The sequence below is a fragment of the Sipha flava genome, unplaced genomic scaffold (genome assembly GCF_003268045.1).
Source record: "Sipha flava isolate LNK unplaced genomic scaffold, YSA_version1 323_pilon_pilon, whole genome shotgun sequence".
NCBI classification, from domain to species: domain Eukaryota; kingdom Metazoa; phylum Arthropoda; class Insecta; order Hemiptera; family Aphididae; genus Sipha; species Sipha flava.
The window spans coordinates 41,247-56,675 of NW_020273008.1; the positions used below are offsets into that span (position 1 = coordinate 41,247).

The 15,429-nt window shown below is 29.1% G+C and overlaps 1 protein-coding gene across 2 annotated transcripts; it reads left to right on the plus strand.

Moving 5' to 3' along the window:
- Positions 1-2,993: 2,993 nt before the first annotated feature.
- Positions 2,994-14,977, plus strand: LOC112686702 (tyrosine-protein phosphatase non-receptor type 21). 2 transcript variants are annotated; one of them, XM_025559110.1, is made up of 23 exons: positions 2,994-3,956; positions 4,213-4,398; positions 4,468-4,637; positions 8,001-8,098; positions 8,386-8,456; positions 8,603-8,761; positions 8,835-8,920; positions 8,983-9,115; positions 9,209-9,298; positions 9,393-9,568; positions 9,629-9,770; positions 11,956-12,029; positions 12,120-12,252; positions 12,311-12,457; positions 12,522-12,651; positions 12,733-13,014; positions 13,101-13,306; positions 13,379-13,503; positions 13,566-13,659; positions 13,720-13,920; positions 13,996-14,155; positions 14,219-14,382; positions 14,621-14,749. In XM_025559110.1, the coding sequence occupies exons 2-23, from the start codon at positions 4,225-4,227 to the stop codon at positions 14,747-14,749; spliced, it is 3,144 nt and encodes a 1,047-aa protein (XP_025414895.1). In that variant the 5' UTR covers positions 2,994-3,956; positions 4,213-4,224. The 2 variants fall into 2 exon arrangements, with proteins under 2 accessions (XP_025414895.1, XP_025414894.1); XM_025559109.1 differs by having other exon boundaries at positions 2,997-4,007; positions 14,621-14,977.
- Positions 14,978-15,429: the final 452 nt, after the last annotated feature.

The following is a 15,429-nucleotide window of genomic DNA, read 5'->3' on the forward strand; positions in this document are numbered from 1 at the left end:
ATTATTGGTTAGTTTTTGTCACAGACATATTATACATAAATAATATTTTATATGAAAATATTTATTATTTAATCATTCTTTTTACTTTTTAGTAATTATTTTTAATGATTTAAGTATAAATTTAAAACGGAGCTGGATTTTGCAGGTCTGGTTATTGCCAGAGTGACCACAGCCGTAAACACGCCTATGAGTATTCTGTTGTTATGTACATATTAACTCCTATTTTTTTAATTATTATAATAATATATATTTATTTCATATTTTATAGTATAGCATACTATTTCATATTCAAATCAAGTCAAATTAAGGGATCTGACGGTATGAAAAGTCGTATGGTACGCCCCGTAAAATTATACGCTGGCACTCGTCCACGATTAGAAGTACTACCGAATTAGGTGTAATAGTTTCGTACACGAATTAGGTATCTGAGCGCGTTCGCGGTTTTATTTATGTTATTAAATAATCCATGTGTTTTGGCCTTCTGTCGTCCATTTGACGTTTTTCACACGAAACACGTTTAAGTCTTGTATTGTGCGCGTAATAATTGTGCGTCGTAATTATTGCGGATGACACGTACGTTATTGGATTACTACAACAGGATTATTGGTGTGTTTGTTCGGCATAAGCTGCACCGCGCCGAGCGTTCGAAAATATTTTTATTGCCATCCAAAAACTGTCGTTTATCGCGTCGGCGTACGCGTTGTAAACTTAGAATTTCATAGAAACGTATCGTTATTGCCGCGACCGTGAAGCGTTGCACTCGAACGGAAAAGACGCACTTGACTTGGCGCGGCACCAACATGGCGATTCGAAAAGATATTTTCGTGTTAACCACGGTGCTATTGGAGGACGGCTCTGTGTTTATTACGTTCGCGGTAGGATTTCGAGTACCTGTACTTATTCATATCTACAGCGATAGCCGTCTCGTATTGTACGACGATCTGTATGAATAATACCGCCACGCGCGTGTTTAGTGCTGCGATACCGATGGTTACGACTAGAGTACGGATTTTAAAGCAATAAAAAACTAAAGAAAAGCACTAAAAAAAAAAAATCAATATAGCTGTAAACATTTTCCGAAAATGCTCGAAAAAAATATTAAGAATGGATCTAAAAAAAAAAATTCACGAAGTTGTCAAGAAACGATTGAACAAGATTTGGAACACAATATATAACATAGAAATAAATATTAACGCTTCAAATACGTTTATTTAGAACACATTTTGAAATCAATGTAACTTAAAAGAAAAAAAAAGCATTAATATACAAAAAATGAAAAATAAAATTTGGTGCAATTTATTCCAAATGGTATAAATCGAATTTGTAGCTGATATAGCTTCGTTTTAGAGGAACAGAAAAAAAAAAGCGAATGCTTTTAAATTCCGTTATAACTCTAGTCATAACTTTACATCAGACGTATGCGGAAAGCTTTTTTATGCTTCTTAATACGCGTATACGCGTGCACCACATATGTAATCGTTTAAGTAGTAATAAATAATTGTTTTAAATTTATTCGCATTGATTACAATGTTGAAATACGGACGGAAGGACAATAATATGACGTTAAAACGAATTGAATACACATTGTTTATTGTACGTCTTGAAATAACAAGCACCACTGCGATGAATGATCATTGCCAATTTATTCTACACGACCATGTGTTATACACATCGCGATACACCTATAATTACGTATAAAAACCATATTTGTGTTTCGAAACTAAATATTTATTGGGGCATGTTATTGTGATATATTTTTTCCGATACGTTATTTTTTTCTCTCGAAATAAATCATCCGGAAAATATCAAAGTAGTGTCGGGAAGATGGACTACCACGGTTTAAATAAAAAATAAAAAGGGTAGGGGGTTAAAGTGTTAAACCGCTAAGATATTCCTTTCCTCGTTCTTCGAAAAAAAAAAAATTGCCAATTATTTCTACTGCTGATAATAACACGTTTTCCATACGTAATATTATATTGTATTCAATACGTCGTTTGAAATGTTGTTGAGAAATGCGTAAGAGACGTAAACACAAAACGTTCGTTTGGTTCCGATTTTTTTGATGTAAAACGTAGCATGTTTAAGTTTAAAAGAGCAAGTGATTAAAAAAAAATAAAAAGACAACATTTTTGTGGCCGATGAGACAGTCGAGAGTGTCGACGATCGAATAACTGTTGATAAATGAAAAAAAAAATAAAATAAATTCCCGATCGTCCGGGCGTCTTCTGCTGCGCGTGCACTGTGCATTATTAATATATTAATGTATTATTATTATTATTATCGTGTCATATTATATTATTATCGTATTGGTATTTTTTTCCCGTGTATTTTCCCCTCGCGGACGACGCCACCGACGCGCTTGCGGTCGTGCGGAAGGACGGGTGCGGCGCGACGACGTAGGCATTATTCATAAAAATTCGTGAGCATCTTTATTACAACATTCCCGTCGGAATCTCGCGGAGGTTTGGAGCGAAACATTCCGTTTTAGACGGTTTTTCGGTCTTAACAGTTCAGCCCGACGTTCACGGATCGCAACAACTCGTGACGGAACCGAACGAACCGCATTTACCGCGGTTGGTTTTCGCCGCACTTTGTCCAAGGGTCTTCCGTAGACTTCACCGCCTTATTATATATATATATTTTTTTCTATTACGTAACACAAAGCGTGTTCACGATCAAAAGGCATGCGATGACGTTTTCGTATCGAAATCCAATCGAGTTCTTGGTATTTCTCCGTCTCCGTCCCAAACAATTAACTTTATTATTTTATTTTTATTTTTTTTGTTTTCCGATGCGGTGTACCCATACGCGTAGACGCCAAGAACAGGTGGCTCCGCAGTCTTTTATGTAATAGTATAAAAGGGATCATTATACCTACCCGTAAGGTCTGTAATGGGTTTAGGTAGTCGGGATTTTTTTTTATTTTAAAAATAACCGTCTTTATGCGCGCGAGACGTACGTGTGCATTTTGCACGACGATTCGTTTTTAATAATACGATGAGAACCGCGTATACGTCGTAATAACGTTGCGCACGGAGATTTCTCAAGACTTGGGCGGCCATACACTTGCGGAGAAATGTTCGTATTGATCGTTTAGAGTCGAGACTTCCCAAATCGGATATCCTGATCCGTACGCACGCTACCGTAGAGGTGTGCGCGGTAAAACGTTGCTAGACAGCTCCTCGACCGAACGTCGAAGCTACGTTATTGTTGTTGTCGTTTATTCTTGCGATTGTCGTCGTCGACTCATACCCGAGCGATCGGGCGCATTAAACGTATTGGGCGTCCGCCGCGGGTCATAATACCGCGCGTTAAACGCCAACCCGAATCGCTCGTGATCGCGCGGTTGATCACGACGAGTTGATCACATTCGGGATCGACGAAAGCGCGTACGGAATTCCGATAACTGGTGTCGCGCGACGGAAGCACGGTATTTATCGGCGTCGCGCGGCGGTCGGACGCGACGCGGTCGGCGAGGCAGCACTGCCACGGTTGGTTCACCAATGGTGATATCAGACGAAAACGTTATCACGTTACTGTTCAGTTCCGAGGTGTCGATTTCTCGCGTCGTGTCGTGGGTACGTTACCATCGCCGAAGCGCACCGGACCCGACTGGCCGTAGCTCTGCTTTTACTTCACGCCCGTAGCCGCGAACCTCGTACCACTCGTAGCACCGGCTCGTCTGCTGAGTGCCAGTGTACCGAGTGCTACTACTACCACACACACTACTTGCACGCCGGTGGGCCCTCTTTTTACCCGATCGCGATGCACCGCTGACGACCGGGACACGAATCGCCATCCGGAAAAACCCTACGGATCGCCCGTACACCGACACCGATCCGTTGGACGAACCGCGTCCCGTGATGCGTCGGGCTCCGGCGTTCCGTCTCGGCCGACCGCGAAACCATAGGTCTTCCGGACCACAGCAACAACAACAATAACCGAAGACTGGCGAGGTGAGTGCACTCGGCGCTTCTCTTATTCGTCAGTGGCATGTGGAGATCGCTGTGAGTAAACTATTACCGTCGCACTGCGATGGATTTATATGTTATCGTTGATGCCCATTGGTGTTCGGTCGTGAAACGTCGGATAAACTTCATCGTACAAACCATTTGACCGACTGACCGGACACCATACCAGTGGTGCCCTGCCATAGTTCTTTATAAACTATAACTCTAGTGTTTTTATCCACTGTTTTGTTATTGTTTCCAGGAACGTTACACAATGCCTTTCAAGTTGCGTCTCAAAAAAAGCCGGCAGTACAATGTTGTCTCCAAATCTTTGTATGTCATCTGTGTCGAACTGCTGGATAGTACGTCGATAGAATGCACTCTTTCTGCGGAGAGCGTAGGCCAAGAATGTTTAGACAGCGTGTGCCAAAGACTCGGATTGCATCAGGTTGTTGTTTATATTTTTTTATCATAGTCTTATGTAAATAAATTTAAACTAATTTTTATTTCTTTACAGCCGGAGATCCTGGGGCTGCGTTACATATCACGGTCCAGAAATCCTCGATGGGTTGATCTGAGTAGGCCGTTGAAAAGGCAACTAGACAAATATTCGTGTCATTTTAGTCTGTATTTGAGAGTTATGTACTATATAACAAATGTGTCTTTTATTAAAGATGAAATGACTAGGTTAGTATATAATTGTTATTTATCTGTAGTATAATATTGTAGAGATAGTTACTATATTCTTACATTTTTTTCTATACACAAATAATACATATATATTTTTTTGTATGATTTTTGTTTGAAAAACATTTAAGAATAGGGCATATTTCATATTAAGTGATTGAAAAGTATGGAATTCCTTTTAAAAAATCTTTTTGCTGAGAAGCATTTTCATATTTTTCGAATATTAATATATAAATGTACATACATTAATTTCTTAGGGTTGTAGCTAGATTTATTTTCCAGCTGAGGAAAGCTCATACTTTACTAAATACATAACTTTTCATTATTGTAAATGTACATGCGAAACGTAAACTTTGTGTGGGATGATTTGTTTTGATTTTTTACTAATGATTTTTACTAATGACAACTCTTGTATACCCAGAGAAGTGATAGAGATAGTCTGTCGTTCGGTTCGGTTCGGTATTGCTGTCTTATTTTGCTTGACTAATTTGTCCCAAATCAACATATTTTGCTTTTAACAAAAAAATAAAGCCTTTAAATTTTTTTTATATTATAGTTCCAAAAAGATATATTTTATTATTTATTGAAAATCTTATATTTATTATTTTTTAGATAAAAATTATTTTAATAAAAACAGAATAATAAATATTATTCTACTTTAATTTTAATTGGCAGTACAACTAATAAATGTTTTGAATTTGATTAATTAATATTTCCATAATAAAAATTTAATTTTATTAAGTTTTAATTTTTTTTTTTTTTTGTACTTGGAAAGTCTTCTCAATAAAAATTAAAAAAGGAATTTGTATTTAATTTACTAATTGGTATAAATAACAACATCAAAGGGCTTTAATAAATGTACTGATTAAACAAATATTTTAATTTAGTTAAATTTATCTTGGGCTATCCCATTTTCATTAAATATGTATTGGTTCTAACATTCCAAATACTATAATTTATTTGCGCATAATGTACATTAAATAAAGTATTGTTTGATATTTCAAGTATAATTAAGTTATTTTTAAAGATGGATAAATATTATTGGCTTCAATGATTTTTTTTCAAACCGTTTTCTTGTCAATAGTAGAAAATATATGCACCAATTTATTAAAAACTATTTGTGTGAGATAAAATTGTATGTATTTTTATACTTTCATTTCATTATAGATACTTGTAGTTAAAAGCACTTGAAGTTATTGATTCATCTATACTATGTTTAGTAAACAGGCACTTAAAAAAATACTAAACATTTCCTATTATAAAGGTGATTAACATTGAACTGTTTTATATATTACCATACTTTTATGACTCTTGACCATTGACAAAGTTATTTGTACTTATTAAAATTATAATTTATTACTCTTATCAGATTATATGTTATTTATTTTTCACAGTTATGTTGGACAGTTATATTTATTGACATATAATTTATAATTTATTAAGAGTGACAAATAATATTTTAAATTTATTTAGTTTTGATTTTAATTAAGTTATATCAGTTTAAAGTATTAATCAAAATAAGAAAGTGTTTAAAACATTTTTATATATATTTAAAAATGTATAAGCTTATGATTAAGTAATTATAATAATAACATTTATGTGGCTACCACTTATCACCTAGAAATTATAAACTTTCTCATTTAGACAGAAAAATGTATTTATTAAATTTTTAAATTCAAGTAGGGTCATTAATTTAATCAAATTTGTATTATTAAATTGTTTTTTATGATTTTTAACGAAAGCATAATTTAGTTTCTCTCTTTTCATTACATGGAATAGGGGCATGTATTAGTCTCGGTTTTCAGCATAACTGTTAATAATTCATGATACTTGTTTAAAAGTATTAATGAATCAGTATTACACTGAATAATTTCAAGATTTTAAAATTGCCTAATTATTATACTTAAACATTTTTTCACTATTACAATTAAAGTTAATATAATGTAACTAAATTATATTTTGATTATATATTTATTTTGATACTATATACCTGTAAAGTCAAATTTTTGATAATTCATTTTTATAATGATTAAATCCTATATATTTTATGTGGGTGGATATTTGGTTACATCTGGTAGAGAGGAGGCTTTAATAATTGGTTCTTGTAATTCTTTTGTAATATTCACCAATAATTTTGTAAATCAAGTTGAGACATATTATTTGTTTTTATTATGGGGTGTCAATTATGTATTAATTTAAAAATTTTTATTTTTTTTTTTTTATAAAAACAAATTATTTATATACACTAATGGAGAATATATGAACTGATCTCAATGAATATTAATTTTGTATAAATTAACTGTATTTATTAACATTGTTTTGATTATTTGGCAAATAGGCCGTATGAAAAATAATTCATAGTATTAATCTATTTTGTTGGTAATCAGTAATAGCCATACATTATTTTGATTATATATATATATATAGATTAGTGATGGGTCCAACTTGATTTTTTGGTGTAGAATCGAACTTGAACCGACTATTGTCAAAATATTACAAACTCAAACCGAACAAAACTATTCAAATTTTTTATCAAACTTCGAATTTATCATTTTTTTCCTTTTATAAATATATTGAAATTATGAAAATTTTACTTATATTGTAAAATTTAACACACTTTAAAATATATAATAAATTATAATGATTATTAACATCCAATACTATTATTTCTGATACATTTTTTAAAAATATAGAGTACAAACAACATTTATATTTTTTTTCACTTTTTCAAAAATAGATTTGTGGTTTTGATCATATTATCACACATCATATGAAAAATAATCTGTGATAATATTACCTGTAGATATTTATAAAAATAATCAAATGCTTCAATATGGAATTATTTTTTTTTATCATACCTAATCGTAATAATATAAAAAGAATAGTTATTACTATGAAACTTACTATAAACTATAAAGTATAGAAAATTAGTTTTGGATTGATTAAGAATTATTATTAATTAAGATTTTCTAGATCAAATTTCAAAAATACCTTAATGGTAAATAGTTCAGTTCGATTTTTTTTTTCATTTTGTGTTCGGTTTGGTTCGACATTTGACCCATCACTAGTATAGATATTAGTATTTTATTTGGATTTAATTTTTTGTGTAAGTCTACAGTAAGTATTGTATTGTTGTTTGTATATAAAGTAAGAAATTTATTTTAACATTTGAGTACTATGCCAACCCATTTTTTAGCATTTTTTTCAATTCTGGTCTGATGATGTAATACTTAAATGTTCTCTACTGGTTTCTGTAAACTATCTAACTGCATTGATTAATAATTACTTTAAATGATATTCTAATTTTATTATTTATATTCACTGTATAGAATTAACTTGATTATTTCATGGTTTCATGTATAGGTATCACTTTTTTCTTCAATTGAAGATGGATGTTATCGAAGGTCGCATTCTTTGTGATGCTGATCAAGCTGTACTACTTGCTAGTTATAGTATGCAAGGTAATAGACATTAAATTTACTTATTTTAAATGAAGAATTTGTTTAAGTTCATGGCATAAAATATTATAAACAATTGTGTATGTGAATAAATAATTTAAAAATTAGTTTTTTAGATTTAGTTTATTTTATCTAATTTTAATATAAAACTAACAGAATTAAAAATTTATTTAACAACCTTGACTTTATAAACTATATAAAAATCTGTACTATGAAATGGTATTAACTTTTAGTAAATGTTTTGTAAGATATTATTGGTAACTTTTTTTTGTTTTTTTATTATTTTATAGCGGAGTTTGGGGATCATGATTTGGAAAAACATACATCTGAGTACCTTAAAGATTTTGTACTTTTCCCTAAGGTATAATTAAATTAAAGTTATTTAATTTTTATTTTATTTATTTTTTCGAGTCAAATACTCTTGTAGATATATGTACTGAAATGTAATTTTTTTTTATGTTACTATCTATAAATTGATAAAATGAAATGTGTTTTATTTAACTGCAGCATTTAATAGCAATACAAGGGCGTCTTGAAAGTCTCACAGAAGCTGTTATCTGCCAACATTTAGCTCTGGCAGGCTTGCCCCAAGGGACTGCTGAAGAGTATTACATCATTGCAGCTCAGCAGTTAGAAGGATATGGACAGGAAAAGTTTTTAGCCAAAGTATAAAATATTTAAATTTAATTGTGATTGTTTAATAGTGTTTTAATTAAACTGTTAAATGATTTTTTTTTAGGATGATAATTCTGCTGAAGTGACACTTGCAGTTAGTCTTAGAGGTGTGACAATTCAAAATCAAAACAGAAGTACAACATTTTACCCGTGAGCTTATATTTTATTTATTTATTTACACGTTTTGTATTTGATCAAAATATTGTTTGTAGATGGGAAGATATAGCAAATGTAATAAATCATAAACGGTATTTTAGTATAGAAGGACAGCATGAAAATTTTATACAATTTCAGTTCAATGATGTCGAAACTGCTAAATATGTTTGGAACATGTGTGTTTTACAGGTAAACTATTATATATTTTTTTAGTGAAATTATTTATTTGTTCACCCATGTGTGTAATGTTTTTTTACTAATTATTGGTGTTTTTATAATTAGCACATGTTTTACGGGCTGCATGAAAAAATTGATCAAACTGGTGACAACAAGGCTGATATAATGAGAAAAAATTTGGAATCTCATATCGATGTAAGCTGTCAAATATATATATCGTTTAATAATAATGTTTTTTATTATAACTGAAAATATTAAGATTAATTTAAATAAATATTTTATTTTTTAGAATAATATAGAAAGCAGTCGAGAAGAATTAGATGCTGTTGATGCTACAGAATCAGGCATGATCAGAAGCTCTTTTCCTTTTAACGGAGTTCGTGCTCAATCAACATCCTGTTTGGATTTGTCCTCTTCACAAATAAGTGAAAAAGCACGGTTGGAAAAAATTGGGCACAAATCTATGTGAGTTAACAAATAATAATTACTAATGTTATGAGACACTTAATATTTAAATATTAATAGATCTAAATTACCATCATACCGACTGGCTCCTGATTATGAAACTGCTGTTCAGCGAAAATATTCACAAGGCGATTATTATAATCCAACTCCTAATTTAATTCCTACTGCTTCTATTAGTCATCAAGATATTAATCTTCATCAGGTTAGTCATTGAATGTTAATATAAAATAATTTATATTCATAGTTACTTTTTTGCTCAGGATGCAATAATATTTGTCCATAATATTTAAGCTTTGTGTGCATAATTTAAAAATGTATTTTTTTTAGTTATGAATGATTCTTCAATTTTAAAATTAACTACTAGTGCTTACTAAGCTATTTTGTTCAAATTATCCGTATAAATGTTTTTATCAAAATAAATGTTAGTTTTTTTTTTTTTTTATTGAATTACAAAATTATAATTGAAATCCATAAATGTTCAAGGTTATAGTTTTAACTAAAAATATTTTCTTATGATCTTTTCCTTGAAATTGAAGTTTTTAATAGTTAAGTATTGAAATATTTTCAATTTATTCAATCAGTGAGAATAATTTAAATATATAGTAAAAAAGTATTAATTACTAAATTATACTCAGCAGTATTTAGCTGTTTACCTTGTTTATTCATTTACTGTCACTTTTGTAATTTTAGATTTTAAGTTAATAAATTTTGAGTATTGGTATTATCATGATGTGTGTTTTTTTGTCTTTGTTTACGATTATGACCTGAAGGAGTGCTCTAATCATCATAATCACAGAAATAAAATATTGGTCTTAGTATCTATTTTATGCTTAGAGTGGTTTCAACAGTTTTCTAAATAACTGAGAAAGATTTAAAAAAAATTACATATAACCTTCAACCTAGATTGAGATTTGAAGTATTACTAGTATTTTGCAATGCACTATTTTTTTTTTTGTGATGGTGTATAACAAATTTGACTTAAAGGATTGTTCGAATCATAAAAATTATAAGTTTAAAATAAGTAGGTTAAAATAACTTTTTTTCCTATTTGAAATTGTCTCAATAATCGCGAAACTGATGAATTATTTTTAAAAAATGGCATACCAGTTTTCGACAAAATCAAATTGTATTCACATTATCACGTAATAATAATCTTATGGATTTGAAATGTTCATTAAATGCACTGATATCACCTTTTGTTATAAATTATATAATTTAAATTAGATTTCGACTTATAGCTATAATAGTTTTACATCATGATTTAAGTGTTTTCTTTTTGTTTTTACACAATTTCGACAAAGATTGTTCTAATCATCACAATCATTGGAGATTTCTGAAAGAAAACACTGTCTAGTTGGTTCTTAGAAAATGTATCTTTTTACGAATTTCCTAACAGTTTTCTTAGTATGTACAAAATATTAATGAAAAGTTATAAAAATGTAGCAAAATTTATAGTATACTATATTTGGACAAAATAGTTATAGTTTTTTTTTAACAACTTAAAAAATAATCATAGAGACATACATTTTTAACTGAATGTTTATATTTGTTATAGATGGTATATAATTTATTTTTCTTAATTATTTATAGAAAATTAATATTTTCATGTTTACTTAGATTTTTTTTAAAAATGCCAATAAAATAATTTTAGTTAGACAAATATTTTTGAAAATTGGATGCAACATTTTTCATATCATTTTTTTTTGTAACCAAAAAAAAAAAAAAGAAAAAAAATTCTGGAAATTTGTAAAAATGGTTTATAAGTGTTATAAAATGAGATTTTGAGATTAATTACATTATTATTAGATATTAATTAAAAAATATTTTAATGAAGTTTGTGCTTATTATAGGCACTTGAAATTGTTGACTTTCCTAAATTATAGATGTCTTATTTTGTTGCAAAAGTTAGAATTTTACAAGTTCAACTTATTTTATTATGAAGTTATTATTATATATTTTTTAATTGATTTAAGTTAAAACTAAAAAAATAATTATGTTTAATGAATTTTTATATTTTATTTTTATTATTAGTATTTAGTAGTTACTTATGGTCATTATAAATGTGGATACATTGTGATTAGTGAAGATTATTTACAATGTGATGTTAATCTTTAGTTATGATTAAAGTAATCAATATTGTATTGATTAGATTTTTATTTTTGTAAAGTACATGTCAAACTAATGAATTTTATGTCACATTGTGTATAGGTTTTATTCTATTTATTACAACTATAAATAACAATAATTTAGAGTAATTAAAATGTTATCTTTATTAATTAATAATAATATAATATTTGTATAAATAAATGTTATAATTTATATGTTTATATATCTGTATAAATGGGCTACAAGTCATTATTTTAATTTGTTATTTTTATTTTTTTTAGTTAAATAATGATTATAAGCAATTTCCTGATGTGACTCAGGTCAATACAGCGTCAACTATTCATCCTGTTCATGGGTGTGTACCTATAGTTGTTATTATTTATTTAGTTTTATTTGACAAAAGCATTATTGGTTTGTTCATTCATTGAAATATTTTTTTTTTTAGTAAAACGGATTTGGACATTCCAACTCGGGATACTGAATATGTACAAATTTACAAACCGCCACCACCTTATCCAATTAGTAATAGTACACCAGATTTAGCAAGAGCATGTCCATTAGGTTTTATTCAAAATCCTGTAAGTTATTAGTTGATTTAATTTTTTTCTTTTTACTTATAATGTATATAATTTTTAGGTAAGTGGTTCAAGCCCCGACCTTTTGTCATCAAGAGTTCATAACTTTCAGATAGCTCCAAACCGTCACAATGCATCTAATATGTTAACTAATTCTGATACACACAGGACTTATACAAATTTGAATTCTTTAGTTGAATCTAGACAGGTTTGAATTTTTTCAAGTCAAATTTGGTCAAGTAATAAATATATGTTATTGATTTATTTTTAAGAATTTGGACGAGTTTCGAAGTGGTTTTAATGGAAACAATATGATGTATTATATGGGTCAATATGGTCCAATTTTAAATCAGCCAATAACTAGTGTGCTTGTTAATGAAAGACCACATAACTGCAACACAGGTAAGCATTTAATGTTTAGAAAGCTGTAAAATGATATTGTATTTTATCAAAATATTTATTAAAATCAAAAATTGTATACAGTTGTAAATAAATTCACCGAGCCTATTTATGAGAATGTGCCATTACCATGGAATTCTAAAGAAGTTCGCAGTCGTGCATCAAGTGTACAATCAGCTCCTGAAATTAAGTCACCTAATAAAATTATCCAACAAGTACTGCCTGTTCAAAAAGATATATTTGTAGAAAATCCACACAGTGAAATAATACCTACTAAAAACAATGCACTGGATATGAGCAGTAATTCTGTTAATTCATTACAAGTGACCTCAACATTAGCTAATCATTCAGCTGAGCAGTCTTTTGGTAAATTCAGCATTATTATTAAATTCTCGGTGATAATTGAGTTAGATTGAGTATAATTTAAAATTATCTTATTGTTATTTTTGAAGATTCTTCAAACCAAAGTAGTAGCAGTGGAACATTGAAAAAAGAAGGACGAAGTAAAAATCTCCGAAAATGGACTGGTTTGTTGAGTGGGGCGGTGAAAAGTAAGACTCTAACCAGAAATGGTGAAATAAGTGTTGAAGAATTTAACAAAAGGCACTCATCTGTTCCAAGGCTACCTATACCGTCTACTATTTCTAAAGATACTATGGTATGTAGAATAATATCTGTTATTATTCAATAAATTAAATGTTACTGCATTTTTTTTTTTTTTTTGTTTCAGTGTCAACTCTTAGAACATAAGTTAGAAGATACCCAGTTGTTTCAAGAGTTTGATAAAATCACAAAAGTTAAGCCAAATGCTGAATTTTCTTCTACATTTGCTCTAGAAAACTTTTCAAGAAACAGGTATGTGTTTTCTAACTTGTAGTGGTTGTATTTTAAGTTTTATTAAAAAATGTTAATTATAGGCATAAGGATATTTTGCCTTACGAAGAGAATCGAGTTCGTTTATCACCAAGTAAAGAAAACCGATTTGGATATATTAATGCATCCCACATTACTGTAAGTTTTATTGTAAGATAGTTTGTTTACTATTTGTCAATTTTTGATTTATGTTAATAGGCATCAGTGGGAAATGAACAAAGGTTTTATATAGCTACGCAGACACCATTACCGAATACTGTGAATCATTTTTGGCAAATGGTATGGGAAGCTGGTGTGCACCTTGTGCTTGATTTATCCCTACCAAAATCTCATACTATTGATGAAAGTTATGGTGATTATTACCCAACAGTAGCAGATCATTCTGTCCAATTTGGCGAAGTTTGTATATTTTTTTTAAAAATTATTTTGAATTTTTGTAAATGCTTAGCTTTTATTGGTTAACTATTGTTTTAGTATCATGTGTGGCTACAGTTTACACAGGAAACTGGTCACTGTGTTACTAGTAAATTGAAACTGCAACACAACTCATCTAGACGATCTAGAAGTGTTTGGCATTTAAGGTATAATCAATGGATTGATCAAGATTGTCCTGCTGATGTTTCACACTTTCTTGGTAAGTAATTGTAATTAGCTAAAATAATAGTTAATCAAAACTAAATTTTTGTATTGAAATTAGGCTTTTTGGAAGAAATGAGTTCAGTACGTGAACACACAATCACAGAGATACCTACTGGACAGAATCGTAATCCACCAATTCTTGTTCATTGTAGTACAGGAGTGGGTAGAACTGGTCTTACAGTATTAAGTGATCTTCTTTTGTATACATTGGACCATAATCAGGTACAAATCTATATTTATAAAATAATTGTTTAGTTATATTAAATCAATTAAAACAGATTAGTTTTATATATTTTTATTTACAATGTCTTATTCCAAACTAACTTAATTCTTATTAAATCTTTAATATACTTGAAATAATAAAATATTTGTTACAAATATATAAATGTAATTATAATAATAATAATTATATTATGAGTAAAGGAATCATTGAAATGTATTAATGCCATTTTTATTTTAGGAATTGGACATACCTAAAACAGTATCACTAGCTCGACATCAGCGCATGTTGTTTGTGGAAACAGTTGCTCAATACAAATTTATACACTCATTGCTCATTTACTATTTGAAAAATTCACGTCTCATTTAGTCTAAAACGATGAATGGATATTGAACACAATAAGGTTGTTATGCTCAAAATACTAGTAATTGTTGCAGGGTCATTGACTAAACATAAAGAAAACATTTTTTGCATGTATGTGTTTATTATATACTAAAAGAAAAAGCAATGTTAATGAACAAAATGTTTTCCAGCGTTTTATAATAATAACGCTTACAATAATAAAAATCTAATAATAATATCAGTGTAATATTACTTTATATTGTTCATTTTAGTTTTTTTTTTACAATGAATTAAATTCATTAACAAATTATTTTATTCCTCTAACAGCAATAATGTTCTAGTTTTTTTTTATAAATAATATGTTAGTTACAGTAATTTAGTATTATTGCTTATTGTTTAATTGTTGTATTCTAAGAATATAGTTCTTAAGTTAAGTTATTATCTTTATGACACCAATCAAGTATTAAATTTTTTTATATAATTGTTAAGATATTAGTTATTTTTTAAACTTTTAACTATTGTTTAAAATGTGCACTTCGACTATTTATTAATATCTATAAATTAAGTATTTTATTTTTATATATGTTTTATATAATATATTTATAAATTAATAATTTGATTTTGTCATAAAAGCCAGTAACATTATTGTGCGCACGCCTTGTGACCTAGTTATATTTTTTTGAAAAAAATCATTAATATTAGACTTT